We start from the raw sequence: 21229 nt of genomic DNA on the forward strand, positions 1-21229 counted from the left end.
CACCATCTGAATGGTTATGGGTCTGAATTAATAACTGCTATAGTCTACCACCATCTGAATGGTTATGGGTCTGAATTAATAACTGCTATAGCCTACCACCATCTGAATGGTTATGGGTCTGAATGGTTATGGGTCTGATTTAATAACTGCTATAGTCTACCACCATCTGAATTAATAACTGCTATAGTCTACCACCATCTGAATGGTTATGGGTCTGAATGGTTATGGGTCTGAATTAATAACTGCTATAGTCTACCACCATCTGAATGGTTATGGGTCTGAATGGTTATGGGTCTGAATTAATAACTGCTATAGTCTATCACCATCTGACTGGTTTTGGGTCTGTATGGTTATGGGTCTGAATTAATAACTGCTATAGTCTACCACCATCTGAATGGTTATGGGTCTGAATTAATAACTGCTATAGTCTACCACCATCTGAATGGTTATGGGTCTGAATTAATAACTGCTATAGTCTACCACCATCTGAATGGTTATGGGTCTGAATGGTTATGGGTCTGAATTAATAACTGCTATAGTCTACCACCATCTGAATGGTTATGGGTCTGAATTAACAACTGCTATAGTCTACCACCATCTGAATGGTTATGGGTCTGAATGGTTATGGGTCTGAATTAATAACTGCTATAGTCTATCACCATCTGACTGGTTTTGGGTCTGAATTAATAACTGCTATAGTCTACCACCATCTGAATGGTTATGGGTCTGAATTAATAACTGCTATAGCCTACCACCATCTGAATGGTTATGGGTCTGAATGGTTATGGGTCTGATTTAATAACTGCTATAGTCTACCACCATCTGAATTAATAACTGCTATAGTCTACCACCATCTGAATGGTTATGGGTCTGAATGGTTATGGGTCTGTATGGTTATGGGTCTGAATTAACAACTGCTATAGCCTACCACCATCTGAATGGTTATGGGTCTGAATTAATAACTGCTATAGCCTACCACCATCTGAATGGTTATGGGTCTGAATGGTTATGGGTCTGAATGGTTATGGGTCTGAATTAATAACTGCTATAGTCTACCATAATAACTGCTATAGTCTACCACCATCTGAATGGTTATGGGTCTGAATTAATAACTGCTATAGTCTACCACCATCTGAATGGTTATGGGTCTGAATTAATAACTGCTATAGCCTACCACCATCTGAATGGTGGGACATTAAGTGTAGTTACAGTGTACCTTATTTTCCTCCATAGGTGAATGGGAAGAAAAGCCTTAGCCTGAAGCAGTACTTGGAGGAGCCTAGCTCACTATCTATGGTAAGCCCAGCCACTACTCTACTCTACTCTACACTACTATAGCCTACACTACTCAACACTACTCTACACTACTATAGTCTACACTACTATACTATAGTCTACACCACTCTACACTACTCTACCCTACTCTACTCTACACTACTATAGTCTACACTATTATACACTACTCTACACTACTGTACTATAGTCTACACTACTGCACACTACTATACACTACTATACTCTGCACTTCTCTACACTACTCCACTCTACACTACTATACTCTGCACTACTATACTATAGTCTACACTACTCTACACTACTCTACTCCACACTACTATAGTCTACACTACTCTACACTACTCTACACTACTATAATATAGTCTACACTACTCTACACTACTCTACTCTACACTACTATAATATAGTCTACACTACTCTACACTACTCTACTCTACACTACTATAGTCTACACTACTATACACTACTATACACTACTCTACACTACTATACTGTAGTCTACACTACACTACTATACTCTACACTACTATACTGTAGTCTACACTACTCTACCCTACTCTACACTACACTACTATACTCTGCACTTCTCTACACTACTCCACTCTACACTACTATACACTACTATAATCTGCACTACTATACTATAGTCTACACTACTCTACACTACTCCACTCTACACTACTATACTCTGCACTACTATACTATAGTCTACACTACTCTACACTACTCTACTCCACACTACTATAGTCTACACTACTCTACACTACTATAATATAGTCTACACTACTCTACACTACTCTACTCTACACTACTATAATATAGTCTACACTACTCTACACTACTCTACTCTACACTACTATAGTCTACACTACTATAGTCTACACTACTATACACTACTATACACTACTATACTGTAGTCTACACTACACTACTATACTCTACACTACTATACTGTAGTCTACACTACTCTACCCTACTCTACACTACACTACTATACTCTGCACTTCTCTACACTACTCCACTCTACACTACTATACACTACTATAATCTGCACTACTATACTATAGTCTACACTACTCTACACTACTATAGTCTACACTACTCTACACTACTCTACTCCACACTACTATAGTCTACACTATTATACACTACTCTACACTCCTATACTATAGTCTACACTACTCTACACTACTCTACCCTACTCTACACTACACTACTATACTCTGCACTTCTCTACACTACTATACTCTGCACTACTATACTATAGTCTACACTACGCTACACTACTCTACTCCACACTACTATAGTCTACACTACTCTACCCTACTCTACTCTACTCTACTCTACACTACTATAGTCTACACTACTATACACTACTCTACACTCCTATACTATCAATCACCACCTTCCGGAGACACCTGAAACCCCACCTCTTTAAGGAATACCTAGGATAGGATAAAGTAATCCTTCTCACCCCCCCTCCCCCCCTTAAAATATTTAGATGCACTATTGTAAAGTGGTTGTTCCACTGGATGTCATAAGGTGAATGCACCAATTTGTAAGTCGCTCTGGATAAGAGCGTCTGCTAAATGACTTAAATGTAAATGTAATACTATAGTCTACACTACTCTACACTACTTTACACTACTCTACACTACTATACTGTAGTCTACACTACTCTACACTACTTTACACTACTCCACACTACTATACTATCAGACTACTGTTTTACCATGTAGCGGTGTAGCTAACTACTGTAACTACACACTACTGTTTTACCGTGTAGTGGTGTAGCTAACTACTGGAACTACACACTACTGTTTTACCATGTAGCGGTGTAGCTAACTACACAGTACTGTTTTACCATGTAGCGATGTAGCTAACTACTGTAACTACACACTACTGTTTTACCGTGTAGTGGTGTAGCTAACTACTGTAACTACACACTACTGTTTTACCGTGTAGCGGTGTAGCTAACGACTGGAACTACACACTACTGTTTTACCAGGTAGCGATGTAGCTAACTACTGTAACTACACACTACTGTTTTACCATGTAGCGGTGTAGCTAACTACACACTACTGTTTTACCATGTAGCGATGTAGCTAACTACACACTACTGTTTTACCATGTAGCGGTGTAGCTAACTACACAATACTGTTTTACCATGTAGCGATGTAGCTAACTACACACTACTGTTTTACCATGTAGCGGTGTAGCTAACTACACACTACTGTTTTACCATGTAGCGATGTAGCTAACTACACACTACTGTTTTACCATGTAGCGGTGTAGCTAACTACACACTACTGTTTTACCATGTAGCGATGCAGCTAACTACACACTACTGTTTTACCGTGTAGTGGTGTAGCTAACTACTGTAACCACACACTACTGTTTTACCGTGTAGCAGTGTAGCTAACGACTGGAACTACACACTACTGTTTACCATGTAGCGATGTAGCTAACTACACACTACTGTTTTACCATGTAGCGATGTAGCTAACTACTGTTTGGTTTTACCAAAATATATAAATATTTATTTTTTGCATCAGACATTCCTAATTCTGACTTGAAACATAGTTTTCGTGTTTAATAGGCTACATTTCACATTCTGTTAACACCTGACCACAGAGTGATGGTTTTTTCACTAAGTAGTTTGGATGTAGTGAACTGATTTCTCTTGAGGGTAGATTTTGTTCAGGAAACTATATTTTTCTTAAGAGTAGATTTAGTGTAGCTTAATTTCTTCTAGTGAAAAAGTAAATGGTAGTTTGGTAAACTATGATTTCAGTGTAGCTTCCCCAACAGTGCCTAAACATTCTTAAAGATACCTTACCTTTCCTCTTCAGCCAACTTAATTTCCTCTCCTCCTTAAGCTCTCCCCTCTTCCCCTTTCTCCTCCTCTCCTCCCCTCATTCAGGATGAGTTCCCCGTGGTCAATGACTTCCCTCCGGTGTTGAAGTGGAGGAGGAAGCCGTCCATTCCATCCGTGTCCTCCTCTCTCCCGGATCTCCTTGGTAACTCCACGAGAAGTCGGCGTGCAGTGGACATCCCCTACCTACCTACGGAGGTTCCCCTGACATTAAAGGGTAAGATCAGAGGACATCCCCTACCTACCTACGGAGGTTCCCCTGACATTAAAGGGTAAGATCAGTGGACATCCCCTACCTACCTACGGAGGTTCCCCTGACATTAAAGGGTAAGATCAGTGGACATCCCCTACCTACCTACGGAGGTTCCCCTGACATTAAAGGGTAAGATCAGAGGACATCCCCTACCTACCTACGGAGGTTCCCCTGACATTAAAGGGTAAGATCAGTGGACATCCCCTACCTACCTTGATACAGTGTTATTTGGGATTGGATTTGGGTTATTGATACAGTGTTATTTGGGATTGGATTTGGGTTATTGATACAGTGTTATTTGGGATTGGATTTGGGTTATTGATACAGTGTTATTTGGGATTGGATTTGGGTTATTGATACAGTGTTATTTGGGATTGGATTTGGGTTATTGATACAGTGTTATTTGGGATTGGATTTGGGTTATTGATACAGTGTTATTTGGGATTGGATTTGGGTTATTGATACAGTGTTATTTGGGATTGGATTTGGGTTATTGATACAGTGTTATTTGGGATTGGATTTGGGTTATTGATACAGTGTTATTTGGGATTGGATTTGGGTTATTGATACAGTGTTATTTGGGATTGGATTTGGGTTATTGATACAGTGTTATTTGGGATTAGATTTGGGTTATTGATACAGTGTTATTTGGGATTGGATTTGGGTTATTGATACAGTGTTATTTGGGATTGGATTTGGGTTATTGATACAGTGTTATTTGGGATTGGATTTGGGTTATTGATACAGTGTTATTTGGGATTGGATTTGGGTTATTGATGCAGTGTTATTTGGGATTGGATTTGGGTTATTGATGCAGTGTTATTTGGGATTGGATTTGGGTTATTGATACAGTGTTATTTGGGATTGGATTTGGGTTATTGATACAGTGTTATTTGGGATTGGATTTGGGTTATTGATGCAGTGTTATTTGGGATTGGATTTGGGTTATTGATGCAGTGTTATTTGGGATTGGATTTGGGTTATTGATGCAGTGTTATTTGGGATTGGATTTGGGTTATTGATACAGTGTTATTTGGGATTGGATTTGGGTTATTGATACAGTGTTATTTGGGATTGGATTTGGGTTATTGATACAGTGTTATTTGGGATTGGATTTGGGTTATTGATACAGTGTTATTTGGGATTGGATTTGGGTTATTGATACAGTGTTATTTGGGATTGGATTTGGGTTATTGATACAGTGTTATTTGGGATTGGATTTGGGTTATTGATACAGTGTTATTTGGGATTGGATTTGGGTTATTGATACAGTGTTATTTGGGATTGGATTTGGGTTATTGATACAGTGTTATTTGGGATTGGATTTGGGTTATTGATACAGTGTTATTTGGGATTGGATTTGGGTTATTGATACAGTGTTATTTGGGATTAGATTTGGGTTATTGATACAGTGTTATTTGGGATTGGATTTGGGTTATTGATACAGTGTTATTTGGGATTGGATTTGGGTTATTGATACAGTGTTATTTGGGATTGGATTTGGGTTATTGATACAGTGTTATTTGGGATTGGATTTGGGTTATTGATGCAGTGTTATTTGGGATTGGATTTGGGTTATTGATGCAGTGTTATTTGGGATTGGATTTGGGTTATTGATACAGTGTTATTTGGGATTGGATTTGGGTTATTGATACAGTGTTATTTGGGATTGGATTTGGGTTATTGATGCAGTGTTATTTGGGATTGGATTTGGGTTATTGATGCAGTGTTATTTGGGATTGGATTTGGGTTATTGATACAGTGTTATTTGGGATTGGATTTGGGTTATTGATACAGTGTTATTTGGGATTGGATTTGGGTTATTGATGCAGTGTTATTTGGGATTGGATTTGGGTTATTGATACAGTGTTATTTGGGATTGGATTTGGGTTATTGATACAGTGTTATTTGGGATTGGATTTGGGTTATTGATACAGTGTTATTTGGGATTGGATTTGGGTTATTGATACAGTGTTATTTGGGATTGGATTTGGGTTATTGATACAGTATTATTTGGGATTGGATTTGGGTTATTGATACAGTGTTATTTGGGATTGGATTTGGGTTATTGATACAGTGTTATTTGGGATTGGATTTGGGTTATTAATACAGTGTTATTTGGGATTGGATTTGGGTTATTGATACAGTGTTATTTGGGATTGGATTTGGGTTATTGATACAGTGTTATTTGGGATTGGATTTGGGTTATTGATACAGTGTTATTTGGGATTGGATTTGGGTTATTTACATTTACATTTAAGTCATTTAGCAGACGCTCTTATCCAGAGCGACTTTATTGATACAGTGTTATTTGGGATTGGATTTGGGTTATTGATACAGTGTTATTTGGGATTGGATTTGGGTTATTGATACAGTGTTATTTGGGATTGGATTTGGGTTATTGATACAGTGTTATTTGGGATTGGATTTGGGTTATTGATACAGTGTTATTTGTGTTGTTCATTGGATTCATTCTGGCATTTTTAGATTTGTTGATTTTATGTTTTTTTGTTACTGTTAGGAGACAGTAACACAAGCATTTTGCTTCACCCTATAACATGTGCTGTGCTGTGTTGTGTGCAGAGCGGAGTCTGGAGACAGGGAAGATCCTCCTGACAGAGCCAGTACCAGAACTGGGCCACATGGAGTACCAACTGCTCAAGTTCTTCATCCTGCTGTGAGTACTGGGCGGACTAACCTGACCTGTTTGTACTCTGGTGGAATGTTTCCCCAAACTCGCTCCTGGTGACCCCAAGAAAGACACAGCTGATTCAAATAATCAACGTTTTATTTATTTTTTACCTTTATTTAACTCGGCAAGTCAGTTAAGAACAAAATCTTATTTTCAATGATGGCCTAGAAACAGTGGGTTAACTGCCTGTTCAGGGGCAGAAAGACAGATTTGTACCTTGTCCGCTTGGGGATTTGAACGTGCAACCTTCCGGTTGCTAGTCCAACACTCTAAACACTAGGCTATCCTGCCACCTCTACGCTCTAACCACTAGGCTATCCTGCCACCTCTACACTCTAACCACTATGCTATCCTGCCACCTCTACACTCTAACCACTAGGCTATCCTGCCACCTCTACACTCTAACCACTAGGCTATCCTGCCACCTCTACACTCTAACCACTAGACTACCTGCCACCTCTACGCTCTAACCACTAGACCAGGGGTGTCAAACATCCCCGCGGGCCGGAACCGGCCCCAAGGAGGTTCGATCAGGCCCGCAGGATAATTTGAAAGTGGAAAAAATGCATAAAAGACATGGAATTAATATTTTTAATTTGCTGCAATTCATGGATTATCCGCTAAGGGGCGCACTCTTTCCATCAGAGTAGAAGACAAGCCGCATCACTGAGACAGACTGAAAACAGCAGACGGTATCAATGCGCCATCTGCTGCTTGTTACGACGTTGTTAATACCTTGGTCTCTACCTCTCCGCTACACCATCATTAGCCAAAATGTCGTTATCCAAACGGAGAAAAGTAGATAAGGAGTGTAGAATTTTCAAAGAAAAATGGACCACGTCCTATTTATTTACAGAGATGCACGGAAAACCTTTGTGCTTGGTGTGTTTGCAACAAGTTTTGGTATTGAAGGAATATAATATTCGACGCCACTACGAGACTCATCACAGCGAAAAATATGACGGCTTGCAAGGACAACTGAGAAGAGATAAGATTAACGAATTGCTGGCGGGTCTGAGGAAACAGCAGTCAACTTTCATCCAGAGCCGAGAAGTCAGTGAAGCAGCGGTAAAAGCCAGCTACCTAATTGCTAGCGAAATAGCATTAGCATCGAAGCCGTATTCCGACGGTGACTTTGTTAAACGATGCATGATGAAGGCGGCTGAACTTGTATGTCCCGAGAAGCGACAAGCTTTTGCCAATATTAGCCTGACGAGGAATACTATAGCAGAGAGGATTTCGGAACTATCGGCAGATTTAGACAGTCAATTGAAACAGAGAGTCAAGTCATTTATTGCATTTTCCGTGGCAATTGGGTTGACATCACAGACGTGGCCCAACTGGCCATATTTATTCGAGGAGTTGATGAGACATTGACTGTTACTGAAGAGTTTCTTGAGTTGGTGCCAATGATGGACACCACAACAGCCGAGGACATTTTCGGGTCTGTCGTTGCTGCATTGGACAGAGTTGGAGTGGACTGGTCCCGCGCTGTCAGCCTGGCTACAGACGGCGCGCCATCCATGGTCGGAAAGAAAGCAGGTGCCGCGACAAAGTTCAAAGACAAAGTACAAGCCCTTAATGGAGGAGATCGTTTCTGGACATTTCACTGTATTTTGCACCAGGAGGCATTGTGTTGCAAGTCGCTGAAAATGGACCACGTCATGGAGGTGGTTGTTCGCACTGTTAATTTCATCCGGTCCAGAGGTCTGAACCATCGTCAGTTTGATAAACTTCTCAGCGACAGCAACATTACCCACAGCCTGCCATACCACACTGAAGTGAGATGGTTAAGCCGAGGCGCTGTGCTGAGGCATTTCTTTGATCTACGAGAGGAAATCGGACAGTTTATGGAGAAAAAGGAAAACCGGTGTTGGAATTACAATCTCAGGAATGGCTACGGGACCTTGCATTCTTGGTTGATATTACTGAACACTTGAACAATCTGAACAAAATGTTGCAAGGCCGCAAAAAAGTTGTCACACAGTTTTCTGACAACATACATGCATTTAAGTTGAAGCTGACTTTGTGGGAGATGCAACTGGCAAATGGCAACCCTGCTCATTTCCCCTGTCTGAGAGATGTGTGTGTGACCAGACCTGATGCGGACATGAAACGGTACAAAGACAAAATTGCAGGACTACTGCGGGAGTTTGAGAAACGTTTTCAGGTATTTGGTGAACTTGAGACAGAATTTTCAGTTTTTCGCTCACCTTTCACAGTTAAAGCTTCTGATCTGCCGGTCGAAATTCAGCTAGAGATAATTGATTTGCAGTGTGATGCAGATTTGAAGGGCAAATTTGCCTCTGTAGGTCTGGACAGATTTTATCAGTATCTACTACCAGGTTACTCCAAATTAACAGCCCTGGCTGCTAAAATTTTGTGCATGTTTGGGACAACCTACCTTTGTGAACAAATTTTCTCAGTGATGAATATCAATAAAACAAAAATGCGTTCAAGGCTCACAAACAAGCACTTAAATGACATTCTGAAAGTGACAGCTAGTCAGGACATGACACCTGGTGTTGATGCACTTGTACAGGCCAAAAGATGCCAAGTTTCAGGTACAAATACAAGTCCAGACTAGACTAACACCTTTAAAATGCTGCCTTAGATACTGTTTGCATTGAAAGAATACAGCTCTGTGAAGATGAATCCTTACTGTGGTGATTTAAAAAATGTGCACTTTAATGTTAGTCAGCAGCTTCAAAACAAAAGTTGTGTGATGGAATTCTACTGTTCATACAACTCCATAAATTTTCAGTATGTATTGTATGTGTATGTATGTTTCATGTATGAAGTTTACAGATTTACAGGACAGGCGAACACTTTCTTCATTACACATTTAAAATCACTCTCCTTAGTTTGTAAGGTGTACGCAGGGATTACATTTAGATTTTATATGCGTATGTGTAAGTGGTTTAAAAATTCCTTTCTTTAAAAGTCTCATTTAATCTTAAAGTGCATTACTATATTTTTCAGTACCAATTAAAGTTTTGTGCCTTTGTACAATCAGTGGGATCAGTTGCAATGCATATTTGTGAATGATAAAAGTAAATTGCACATTTGTCTAAGGAAATATGAGGTGTTTCATGAAATGTTTTGTAAAAGGATAGTTCATTAAATTTCAATATTTTCCTAATGTTCTTGTGCTTCTTTACACCAAAACAAAGGAAAGACATGTTATTTTGGTTATTTATAGCAGAGTATGGTATAATTTTAATGGTCCGGCCCACTTGACATCTCCCTAGGCCGTATGTGGCCCACGATGCGAAATGAGTTTGACACCCCTGCACTAGACTATCCTGCCACCTCTACACTCTAACCCCTAGGCTATCCTGCCGCCCCACTAATGATTAGTTTGTTATTTGAATCTGCTGTGTAGTGTTTTGGCAACAAAAACTAACCGTGCAACACTTAGGGTCCCCGAGACAGAGATGGAAAACACTGGGCTAAGGCATCTCTCATTATATTATACACTTACTGTCATACTGCCACCTGCTGGTTGTAGTTATTATTGCACATTCATATTACACTTACCTATTACATATCAACCTATGAGTTGAGAAATGGATCATTGGTGGAGTGTAGGTCTACTGTGGATACCAATACCCCTGTGACCCTCCCAGGCCCATGTTGGCTACGCTTAAGAACATATATTGTAGATTCATAATATTACATTATACCCTCTAAACTTATTCCACCCCTTGGCAAAAATGAGTTTAATCTGATGCTGTTAATAGTATATATTTGTTTTTTAATATTTTGAGGTACCTCCACTGACCCCACTTTGAGAACCCCTGTGGTAAACAATGTGGTCATTGTGCGGCGTGTGTCTGTCTCCTTCAGTATCGTCCTGCTCGTCCTGTCCTCCTGCTACCTGGCCTTCCGTGTGTGTTGTCTAGAGCAGCAGCTGTCCTTCCTCAACACACATCCCACAATGCCCATGAGAGAGAGGTGAGGGACACACACACACACACACACACACACAAGAGAGAGGTAAGTTCACATTTTCAATCTCTCACACATATACACACTTCTCATTTTTGACCCATGAATGTCACCTTTCTCTCCCAGTTCCTTTTAGCTAATTTCCCATCTCAACACAGGGCTGGATGTTTGAGCTAATTTCCCATCTCAACACAGGGCTGAATGCTTTGAGCTAATTTCACATCTCAACACAGGGCTGAACGCTTTGAGCTAATTTCCCATCTCAACACAGGGCTGGATGTTTGAGCTAATTTCCCATCTCAACACAGGGCTGGATGTTTAAGCTAATTTCCCATCTCAACACAGGGCTGAACGCTTTGAGCTAATTTCCCATCTCAACACAGGGCTGGATGTTTGAGCTAATTTCCCATCTCAACACAGGGCTGGATGTTTGAGCTAATTTCCCATCTCAACACAGGGCTGGATGTTTGAGCTAATTTCCCATCTCAACACAGGGCTGGATGTTTGAGCTAATTTTCCATCTCAACACAGGGCTGGATGTTTGAGCTAATTTCCCATCTCAACACAGGGCTGGATGTTTGAGCTAATTTCCCATCTCAACACAGGGCTGAACGCTTTGAGCTAATTTCCCATCTCAACACAGGGCTGGATGTTTGAGCTAATTTCCCATCTCAACACAGGGCTGAATGTTTGAGCTAATTTCCCATCTCAACACAGGGCTGGATGCTTTTAGCTAATTTTCCATCTCAACACAGGGCTGGATGTTTGAGCTAATTTCCCATCTCAACACAGGGCTGGATGTTTGAGCTAATTTCCCATCTCAACACAGGGCTGGATGTTTGAGCTAATTTCCCATCTCAACACAGGGCTGGATGTTTGAGCTAATTTCCCATCTCAACACAGGGCTGAATGTTTGAGCTAATTTCCCATCTCAACACAGGGCTGGATGTTTGAGCTAATTTCCCATCTCAACACAGGGCTGAATGTTTGAGCTAATTTCCCATCTCAACACAGGGCTGGATGTTTGAGCTAATTTCCCATCTCAACACAGGGCTGAATGTTTGAGCTAATTTCCCATCTCAACACAGGGCTGGATGTTTGAGCTAATTTCCCATCTCAACACAGGGCTGGATGTTTGAGCTAATTTCCCATCTCAACACAGGGCTGGATGTTTGAGCTAATTTCCCATCTCAACACAGGGCTGGATGTTTGAGCTAATTTCCCATCTCAACACAGGGCTGGATGTTTGAGCTAATTTCCCATCTCAACACAGGGCTGAATGTTTGAGCTAAATTCCCATCTCAACACAGGGCTGGATGTTTGAGCTAATTTCCCATCTCAACACAGGGCTGGATGTTTGAGCTAATTTCCCATCTCAACACAGGGCTGGATGTTTGAGCTAATTTCCCATCTCAACACAGGGCTGGATGTTTGAGCTAATTTCCCATCTCAACACAGGGCTGGATGTTTGAGCTAATTTCCCATCTCAACACAGGGCTGGATGTTTGAGCTGATTTCCCATCTCAACACAGGGCTGGATGTTTGAGCTAATTTCCCATCTCAACACAGGGCTGGATGTTTGAGCTAATTTCCCATCTCAACACAGGGCTGGATGTTTGAGCTAATTTCCCATCTCAACACAGGGCTGGATGTTTGAGCTAATTTCCCATCTCAACACAGGGCTGGATGTTTGAGCTAATTTCCCATCTCAACACAGGGCTGGATGTTTGAGCTAATTTCCCATCTCAACACAGGGCTGGATGTTTGCTGTATTAGTCATATTGTATTAGATAAAACATTGCTTCCCCACTTCGAGAGGAGATATTGTTGTTTCTTTGCCAACGTTTGTCTCTTCCCAGGTAACACTTGCTGCATGCTGCGTCAACATTGGACAGATGGTCTGTCAGTCACGGAGATTCTCCTGGCGATTGGGCAAACAGAGACTCTGTTTGTTTACCTGTTCACTCTGTCCCACCCTGTAGGTGTGGAGAAGTGCCCTGCTGGTTCAATGAAAAGACAATGACTTGAGAAAATCCAAGACCTGAAGTCAAAACTGCAGTTAAATAGACCGTCCAATAGGGGGTGCCAGAGAGACAAGAATCCTCTTGTCGTTCCCTAGAAAGACTATGGACTGCAGACAGATGGAGGAGGATTGGAAGAAGACGACTACAGAGTAGGTGTCAATGGGACAGAGCCAACGGAGTTCACCTGACCTTTGACCTCAATGTCCTTGTTTTACTCGGATTCTGCCAAGGAACTTTACAATACCAGTCAACTGATCAGACACTTCCGCATCCAGGATTTTAGAGACGGAGCCTGTTGTCAGACACACGGAGCCTGTTGTCAGACACACGGAGCCTGTTGTCAGACACACAGAGCCTGTTGTCAGACACACGGAGCCTGTTGTCAGACACACGGAGCCTGTTGTCAGACACACGGAGCCTGTTGTCAGACACACGGAGCCTGTTGTCAGACACACGGAGCCTGTTGTCAGACACACGGAGCCTGTTGTCAGACACACGGAGCCTGTTGTCAGACACACGGAGACTGTTGTCAGACACACGGAGCCTGTTGTCAGACACACGGAGCCTGTTGTCAGACACACTGAGCCTGTTGTCAGACACACGGAGCCTTTTTCAACAGGAATAGACTGTACCCAGTAGGAGAGTTGCTACGAGAGAGACTGAATAAAGATTGAATATAAGAAGGCAGTCCGATCAGGAACTCAACCTGACCTGGTCAACCATTTCCAACCGTAGCCCACCTTGCAATGTTTACTGTGCATGGTCACCGAGACATAACCGTTCCTGTAATACTAAAGAAAAATATAAACTATTTCAATGGACACTATTATCAGAGGTTTAACATTTCTGTCAGAATTTGAAGATGCTGTGCTCGAGTCTTGTCATGCCAACTGAAAACATGCTACTGTGTGTGTCAGGTGAGGTTGTGAAAGTGTGTGTGTGTGTGTGTGTGTGTGCGTGCGTGCGTGTTGTATGTGTGTGTGTTTGAGTCTATTAACCATTGTTTGTGTGACTTAACAAGTGGCTAGGACTGTCTCAAGGTAGTCGGTAGCTTCTCCATGTCATGTAATAATAGATATTGACAGAATTGTAAAGCCATTGTCTGTGAATCTGTGTTGGATGGAGGGGAACTTTGGACGTGAACGGAGAGAAAGTGGTGAAAGTATTGAGAGAGAGTTTGAGTTTTTATAAAACCTTTATTTTTACTCAAGTGTTAACATAAATAATGACACACTGCCTTTTCAGAAATGAAACAACAAATGTAATTCCTAAACAAAAATAAATACATAACATATACATTCAACTTATTTCATCAGCAAAAAAATAATTTCCCCTCCTCTACAAAACAAAGCGCTCTTTCGTAAGCCCACTTCTCCTCAAATAATAGGAGATCTTTTACAGCTGAAAAGAACTCAAAATCTACTTTTATTCTTGCTTTCACTAATCCTTTAAAAACACATCTTACATCCTGCCCATATCCCGTTTCTATCTTATGTTTCCTACTCAGAAAAATTTACATCTTAGCTTGTCCCAAAATAAAATGTAACATTTGACATTTTCTTTTCTGTTGTTTACTATATTGAAACCCCAAAATAAAAACAGTGTTATTGAAAAACTCCCCTACAGCTTTAAACAAAGATTCCAGCATTTCCAATAGAGGTTTTATCCTCTCACACTCCATAAAACAGTGAAAAATGGTTTCTCTTATATTACAAAAAGGACATCCATCTCTAACATTTGAATTAATAACAGATACAAAAGCATTAACTGCAATGATGCCATGTAAAACCCTCCATTGCATATCACCAGTACCCTTTTGTAACGGTGGTTTGTACAGTGCTCTCCATGCTGACTTTACCTTGTCATCAATGCCCAATTTTACCCTCCATGGAGTGTCTTTTCTATTTTTCAATTTATCTTTATTCAACACCTTGACACACCCCCTATACAAGTCCTTCCCATTCACCTCATCCAAACCCACCTCCTCCAACCCTCTCAAATCCAGCAATAACGCCTTTCTTTCTGACTCTGGGATATTCGGTGTAATCCCTAGTCTTGGAAATGAGACGTCTTCATCTTGTACCTTCTTCTTGTGACTACTAAGCATACCCCATTCTTCCGCTGACAGAGCCTTCCTGCAGCTCCCCAGCATTTGTCCGACAATCCTTTCCGACCTCATCCCCAAATGTTCTGCCACCCGTCTTCCATCCATTTAGGCGGGCCCAGCCATGGCCATTAACTGTTTTAAGGTGATGATTTTCCCCTTCACCAGAATCTTGGAGAAATGTGGAACAGCTGCAGTTGTACAATCCAGTCTTGCCCCTTACACCAGAGGTTCCTCCAACAGCCAATGCACTGACTTCGCTGAAGTTCGTCTGGACACCTTCATTATGCTCCACACTCTGAGAAGGCCTCTGTAAAACGGAGGTACTCCCTCGCTAAAAATCTGGCTACTATCAACCAGAAATAAAGCCTTCTTTAAACCTAATCCTCCAACCCGCTGTAATATAAGACCTGCCAGCCCTCTCCACACCACATTTTCCGGTCCATAAAGCAACCTTTGAATAAACTGAAACCGGAAAGCAGCAGCCCTACTAACAAGATGTACAAGACCTTGTCCCCCCTCCTCTTTTGACAAATACACTTTGTGGAACCCAGTGATATTTATCCCAAAAGAAATCCACAATAATTGCCTTTATCTTAGCCAGAAGGCCAGATGGTGGTTCTAAAACTGACAACCAATGCCACAGTGCAGAGGCAATCACATTGTTAACTATAATAGTGCGCCCCCTATATGACATACGAGATAGTAACCAACGCCATCTCCTCATCCTCCCTTCCACCATTTCAACCACCCCACTCCAATTTTTTTCCATAGTCCCCTCATCTCTAGGTACACTCCAAGATACTTAAAACCTCTCTTACACCATTCTAGCCCCCCTGGCAAAGCCATGATCCCTCCAGACCATTCTCCAATCTGTAAAGCACAACTCTTTTCCCAATTTACCTTTGCAGAGGATATTCCCCTAAAACGATCAACCATTAGACTCAAGCTATCCACCTCCGCTTGATTTTTCACTAGCACAACTACATCATCAGCATAGGCTGAGAGACGAATAGGAGGAACATCCTCTGAAAGGTGCACCCCTGCAATGCTACTTCTAATGCTATTTAGTAGTGGCTCTATAGCAATGGCATATAACATTCCTGACATAGAACATCCCTGCCTAATACCTCTACACACTTTAAAAGGAGCACTCAAACCACTGTTAACTTTCAATACACTTTCAATGTCACCATATATCACCTTTATCATGGCAATAAAACCAGAGCTGAACCCAACCGCCTCAAACGTGTGCCATAAATATTGATGTTCAACTCGGTCAAATGCCTTTTCCTGATCAATTGAAATTAGACCAGCATCCAACCCAATAGCCCTAGAGACGTCCAAAAAATCACAAATCAGAGAAATGTTATCCCCTATCTGCCTGCCAGGAACACAGTAGGACTGATCCGTATGTATGATTTGCCCCATCACCTCCCTCAGCCTGTTGGACAAAGCCTTTGACAATATCTTATAATCAGTGCACAATAAAGCCACCGGCCTCCAGTTCTTCACCTCCCTCGGGTCACCCTTTTTGGGCAGTAGGGTGAGGACAGCCCTTCTGCAGCTTATTGGTAGTAACCCTCTGGTTAAACTATCATTAGCTACTTCTAACCAATCCTCTCCCAACATAGCCCAAAAAGACTTAAAAAAGTCAACGGGAAGCCCATCAATGCCTGGTGCCCTTCCATTTTCCATGCCTTTTAATGCAGTGTATAAATCCTGCAAAGACAATGGTTGCTCAAGCTGAACCTGAGCTTCTGCAGCCACCTTTGGGAGCCCATCAAAGAACTGCTGTGTCACTGTTTTATCCTCTTTGTACTCACACTTGTAGAGCTCAGCATAGAACTCTACTGCCCTCTTTCTAATTTCACTAGGGCTAGTGAGCTCTTGTCCAACAGCTGATTTAAGACAATTAATCATTTTTCTTCGACCATTCTTTTTCTCTAAACCAAAGAAACATTTGGATGAGGCATCCATTTCAGCTATTCCCTGAAACATACTTCTCACCAGTGCCCCCTGTGCTCTGATACCCAGCAGGTCTGCCAATGCAGCTTTTCTCCTCTTGAGGGCCTGAGTATGGCCTCGATCTCCTGTGGTCTCAACCAACGTCATGAGTTCCACTATTTCAATCTCTAGGGCTTTCATTGATCTGGTGATATCCTTGGTGACATTCCTCGTGTATTGATTACAAAATTGTTGAATCTGGATTTTCCCTATATCCCACCACTGTTGAAGGGATACAAAACTGGCCTTTTGAGACCTCCACCTCTCCCAGAAAAAACTGAAACAGTTCCTGAAGTAAGCATCACTCAATAAAGTTCTATTAAAATGCCAGTATGCGCTTTTGGGTTTTACATGGTTAATGAACACCACCTCTGTTATTAAACAATGATCAGAAAATCCCACTGGGGTTATCACACTTGATTTACAGACCTGAGATTGATGCTCAAAAACATAAAACCTATCTAACCTGGCCATAGAGATGATGTTCACTCTCACATGCGCCCAGGTGTACTGCCTTGTTCCTCCATGTTGACTCCGCCAAATATCACACAGTTCATGCTTGACGACTCACTCCCAGCATGCACTCCAGAGAGAGAGAGACACAGAGAGAGAGAGACAGAGACAGAGAGGAGAGAAAGAGAGACAGTGAGTGAGAGAGAGGAGAGAAAGACAGAGACAGTGAGAGAGAGAGAGGAGAGAAAGACAGACAGTGAGAGAGAGAGAGGAGAGAAAGACAGAGACAGTGAGAGAGAGAGAGAGAGAGAGAGAGAGAGAGAGAGAGAGAGAGAGAGAGAGAGGAGAGAAAGACAGAGACAGTGAGAGAGAGAAAGACAAAGAGAGAGAGAGAAAGACAAAGAGAGAGGAGAGAAAGACAAAGAGAGAGAGGAGAGAAAGACAGAGAGGAGGGAAAGACGGAGAGAGAGGAGAGAAAGACAGAGACAGTGAGAGAGAGAGAGAGACAGTGAGAGAGAGAGAGGAGAAAGACAGAGACAGTGAGAGAGAGAGAGGAGAGAAAGACAGAGACAGTGAGAGAGAGAGAGGAGAGAAAGACAAAGAGAGACAGGCAGTGAGAGAGAGAGGAGAGAAAGACAGAGACCGTGAGAGAGAGAGAGAGAGAAAAGACAGTGAGAGAGAGGAGAGAAAGACAAAGAGAGACAGACAGTGAGAGAGAGGAGAGAAAGACAAAGAGAGACAGACAAAGAGAGACAGACAGTGAGAGAGAGGAGAGAAAGACAAAGAGAGAAAGACAGTGAGAGAGAGGAGAGAAAGACAAAGAGAGAGGAGAGAAAGACAAAGAGAGAGGAGAGAAAGACAAAGAGAGAGAGACAGAGAGGAGAGAAAGACAGAGACAGTGAGAGAGAGAGAGAGAGGAGAGAAAGACAGAGAGGAGGGAAAGACAGAGAGAGAGGAGAGAAAGACAGAGAGGAGGGAAAGACAGAGGAGAGAAAGACAAAGAGAGACAGACAGTGAGAGAGAGGAGAGACAGACAGTGAGAGAGAGGAGGGAAAGACAAAGAGAGAAAGACAGTGAGAGAGAGGAGAGAAAGACAAAGTGAGAGGAGAGAAAGACAAAGAGAGAGGAGAGAAAGACAAAGAGAGAGAGGAGAGAAAGACAAAGAGAGAGAGGAGAGAAAGACAAAGAGAGAGAGGAGAGAAAGACAAAGAGAGAGGGACAGAGAGGAGAGAAAAACAGAGACAGTGAGAGAGAGAGAGGAGAGAAAGACAGAGACAGTGAGAGAGAGAGAGGAGAGAAAGACAGAGACAGAGAAAGAGAGGAGAGAAAAACAGAGACGGTGAGAGAGAGGAGAGAAAGACAAAGAGAGAGGAGAGAAAGACAAAGAGAGAGGAGAGAAAGACAAAGAGAGAGAGGAGAGAAAGACAAAGAGAGAGAGGAGAGAGAGACAGAGAGGAGGGAAAGACAGAGAGGAGGGAAAGACAGAGGAGAGAAAGACAGAGACAGTGAGAGAGAGAGAGGAGAGAAAGACATAGACAGTGAGAGAGAAAGAGAGGAGGGAAAGACAGAGAGAGAGGAGAGAAAGACAGAGACAGTGAGAGAGAGAGAGAGAGAAAGACAGAGACAGTGAGAGAGAGAGGAGAGAAAGACAGAGACAGTGAGAGAGAGAGGAGAGAAAGACAAAGAGAGAGAGAGGAGAGAAAGACAAAGAGAGAGAGGAGAGAAAGACAAAGAGAGAGAGGAGAGAAAGACAAAGAGAGAGAGGAGAGAAAGACAGAGAGAGAGACAGAGGAGGGAAAGACAGAGAGAGAGGAGAGAAAGACAGGAGAGAAAAACAGAGACAGTGAGAGAGAGAGAGGAGAGAAAGACAGGCAGTGAGAGAGAGAGAGGAGAGAAAGACAGTGAGAGAGAGAGAGAGGAGAGAAAGACAAAGAGAGACAGACAGTGAGAGAGAGGAGAGAAAGACAAAGAGAGAGAGACAGTGAGAGAGAGGAGAGAAAGACAAAGAGAGAGAAAGACAAAGAGAGAGAGGAGAGAAAGACAAAGAGAGAGAAAGACAGAGATAGAGAGGAGAGAAAGACAAAGAGAGAGAAAGACAGAGATAGAGAGGAGAGAAAGACAAAGAGAGAGAGACAGAGAGGAGAGAAAGACAAAGAGGAGAGACAGAGAGGAGAGAAAGACAAAGAGAGAGAAAGACAGAGAGGAGGGAAAGACAGAGACAGTGAGAGAGTGAGAGAGAGGAGAGAAAGCCAAAGAGAGAGAGAGAGAGAGGGGAGAAAGACAAAGAGAGAGAGAGGAGAGAAAGACAGAGAGGAGAGAAAGACAAAGAGACAGAGCGAGAGAGAAAGACAAAGAGAGAGAGAGACCGTGAGAGACAGAGAGAGAGGAGACAGACAGAGAAAGAGAGACTCAGGTTGACAATGAATTAGGTTGCTGTCAACTTGCCCTTAATGTTCCATGAGGAGGAGACTATAAATAATATTCTATTTCATGAGGAGGAGGTGTGTACTATAAATGTTATAATATTCCATGAGGAGGAGATGTGTACTATAAATATTATAATATTCTATTTCATGAGGAGGAGGTGTGTGTCACGCCTTGGTCATTGTATTTTGTGGTTTTGTTATATGTTTGGGTAGGCCAGGGTGTGACATGGGTTTATATGTTGTGTTAAGTATTGGGGTTTGTATTATTTGGGATCGCGGCTGATTAGGGGCGTTGTTAGGCTTGGCTGCCTGAGGCGATTCTCAATCAGAGTCAGGTGCTTGTAGTTGTCTCTGATTGTATTTAGGTAGCCTGAGTTCGCTTTGTATTTTGTGGGTGTTTGTACCTGTCTCTGTGTAGTAGTCACCAGATAGGCTGTAATTAGTTGCACGCTGAGTTCGCTTTGTATTTTGTGGGTGTTTGTACCTGTCTCTGTGTAGTAGTCACCAGATAGGCTGTAATTAGTTGCACGCTGAGTTCGCTTTGTATTTTGTGGGTGTTTGTACCGGTCTCTGTGTAGTAGTCACCAGATAGGCTGTAATTAGTTGCACGTTTCATTTGTTGTTTTCGTATTTCAGTTATTTCATGTACCGTCTTATCATTCATTAAAGTCATGAGTAACCTACACGCTGCATTTCGGTCCGACTCTCTTCTTACAACAGACGAACGTCGTTACAGTGTGTACTATAAATATTATAATATTCCATGAGGAGGTGTGTACTATAAATATTATAATATTCCATGAGGAGGAGGTGTGTACTATAAATATTATAATATTCCATGAGGAGGTGTGTACTATAAATATTATAATATTCCATGAGGAGGTGTGTACTATAAATATTATAATATTCCATGAGGAGGTGTGTACTATAAATATTATAATATTCCATGAGGAGGAGGTGTGTACTATAAATATTATAATATTCCATGAGGAGGAGGTGTGTACTATAAATATTATAATATTCCATGAGGAGGTGTGTACTATAAATATTATAATATTCCATGAGGAGGTGTGTACTATAAATATTATAATATTCCATGAGGAGGAGGTGTGTACTATAAATATTATAATATTCCATGAGGAGGTGTG

The 21229-nt window shown here is 41.7% G+C and overlaps 1 protein-coding gene across 2 annotated transcripts in view; it reads left to right on the plus strand.

The window, feature by feature from the left end:
• LOC124037511 (GRAM domain-containing protein 2A-like) overlaps positions 1-14394 on the plus strand; it is a 70883-nt gene extending 56489 nt beyond the window's left edge. For both annotated transcript variants that reach the window (XM_046352286.1, XM_046352287.1), the window contains 5 exons: positions 1234-1296; positions 4220-4388; positions 7008-7101; positions 10966-11073; positions 13050-14394. In XM_046352286.1, coding sequence (XP_046208242.1) covers positions 1234-1296; positions 4220-4388; positions 7008-7101; positions 10966-11073; positions 13050-13095 — 480 coding nt within the window. In that variant the 3' untranslated portion in view covers positions 13096-14394. The remainder of the gene's footprint in view (positions 1-1233; positions 1297-4219; positions 4389-7007; positions 7102-10965; positions 11074-13049) is intronic.
• The last annotated feature ends 6835 nt before the right edge of the window (positions 14395-21229 follow it).

The sequence above is a fragment of the Oncorhynchus gorbuscha genome, linkage group LG06 (genome assembly GCF_021184085.1).
Source record: "Oncorhynchus gorbuscha isolate QuinsamMale2020 ecotype Even-year linkage group LG06, OgorEven_v1.0, whole genome shotgun sequence".
NCBI lineage: Eukaryota > Metazoa > Chordata > Actinopteri > Salmoniformes > Salmonidae > Oncorhynchus > Oncorhynchus gorbuscha.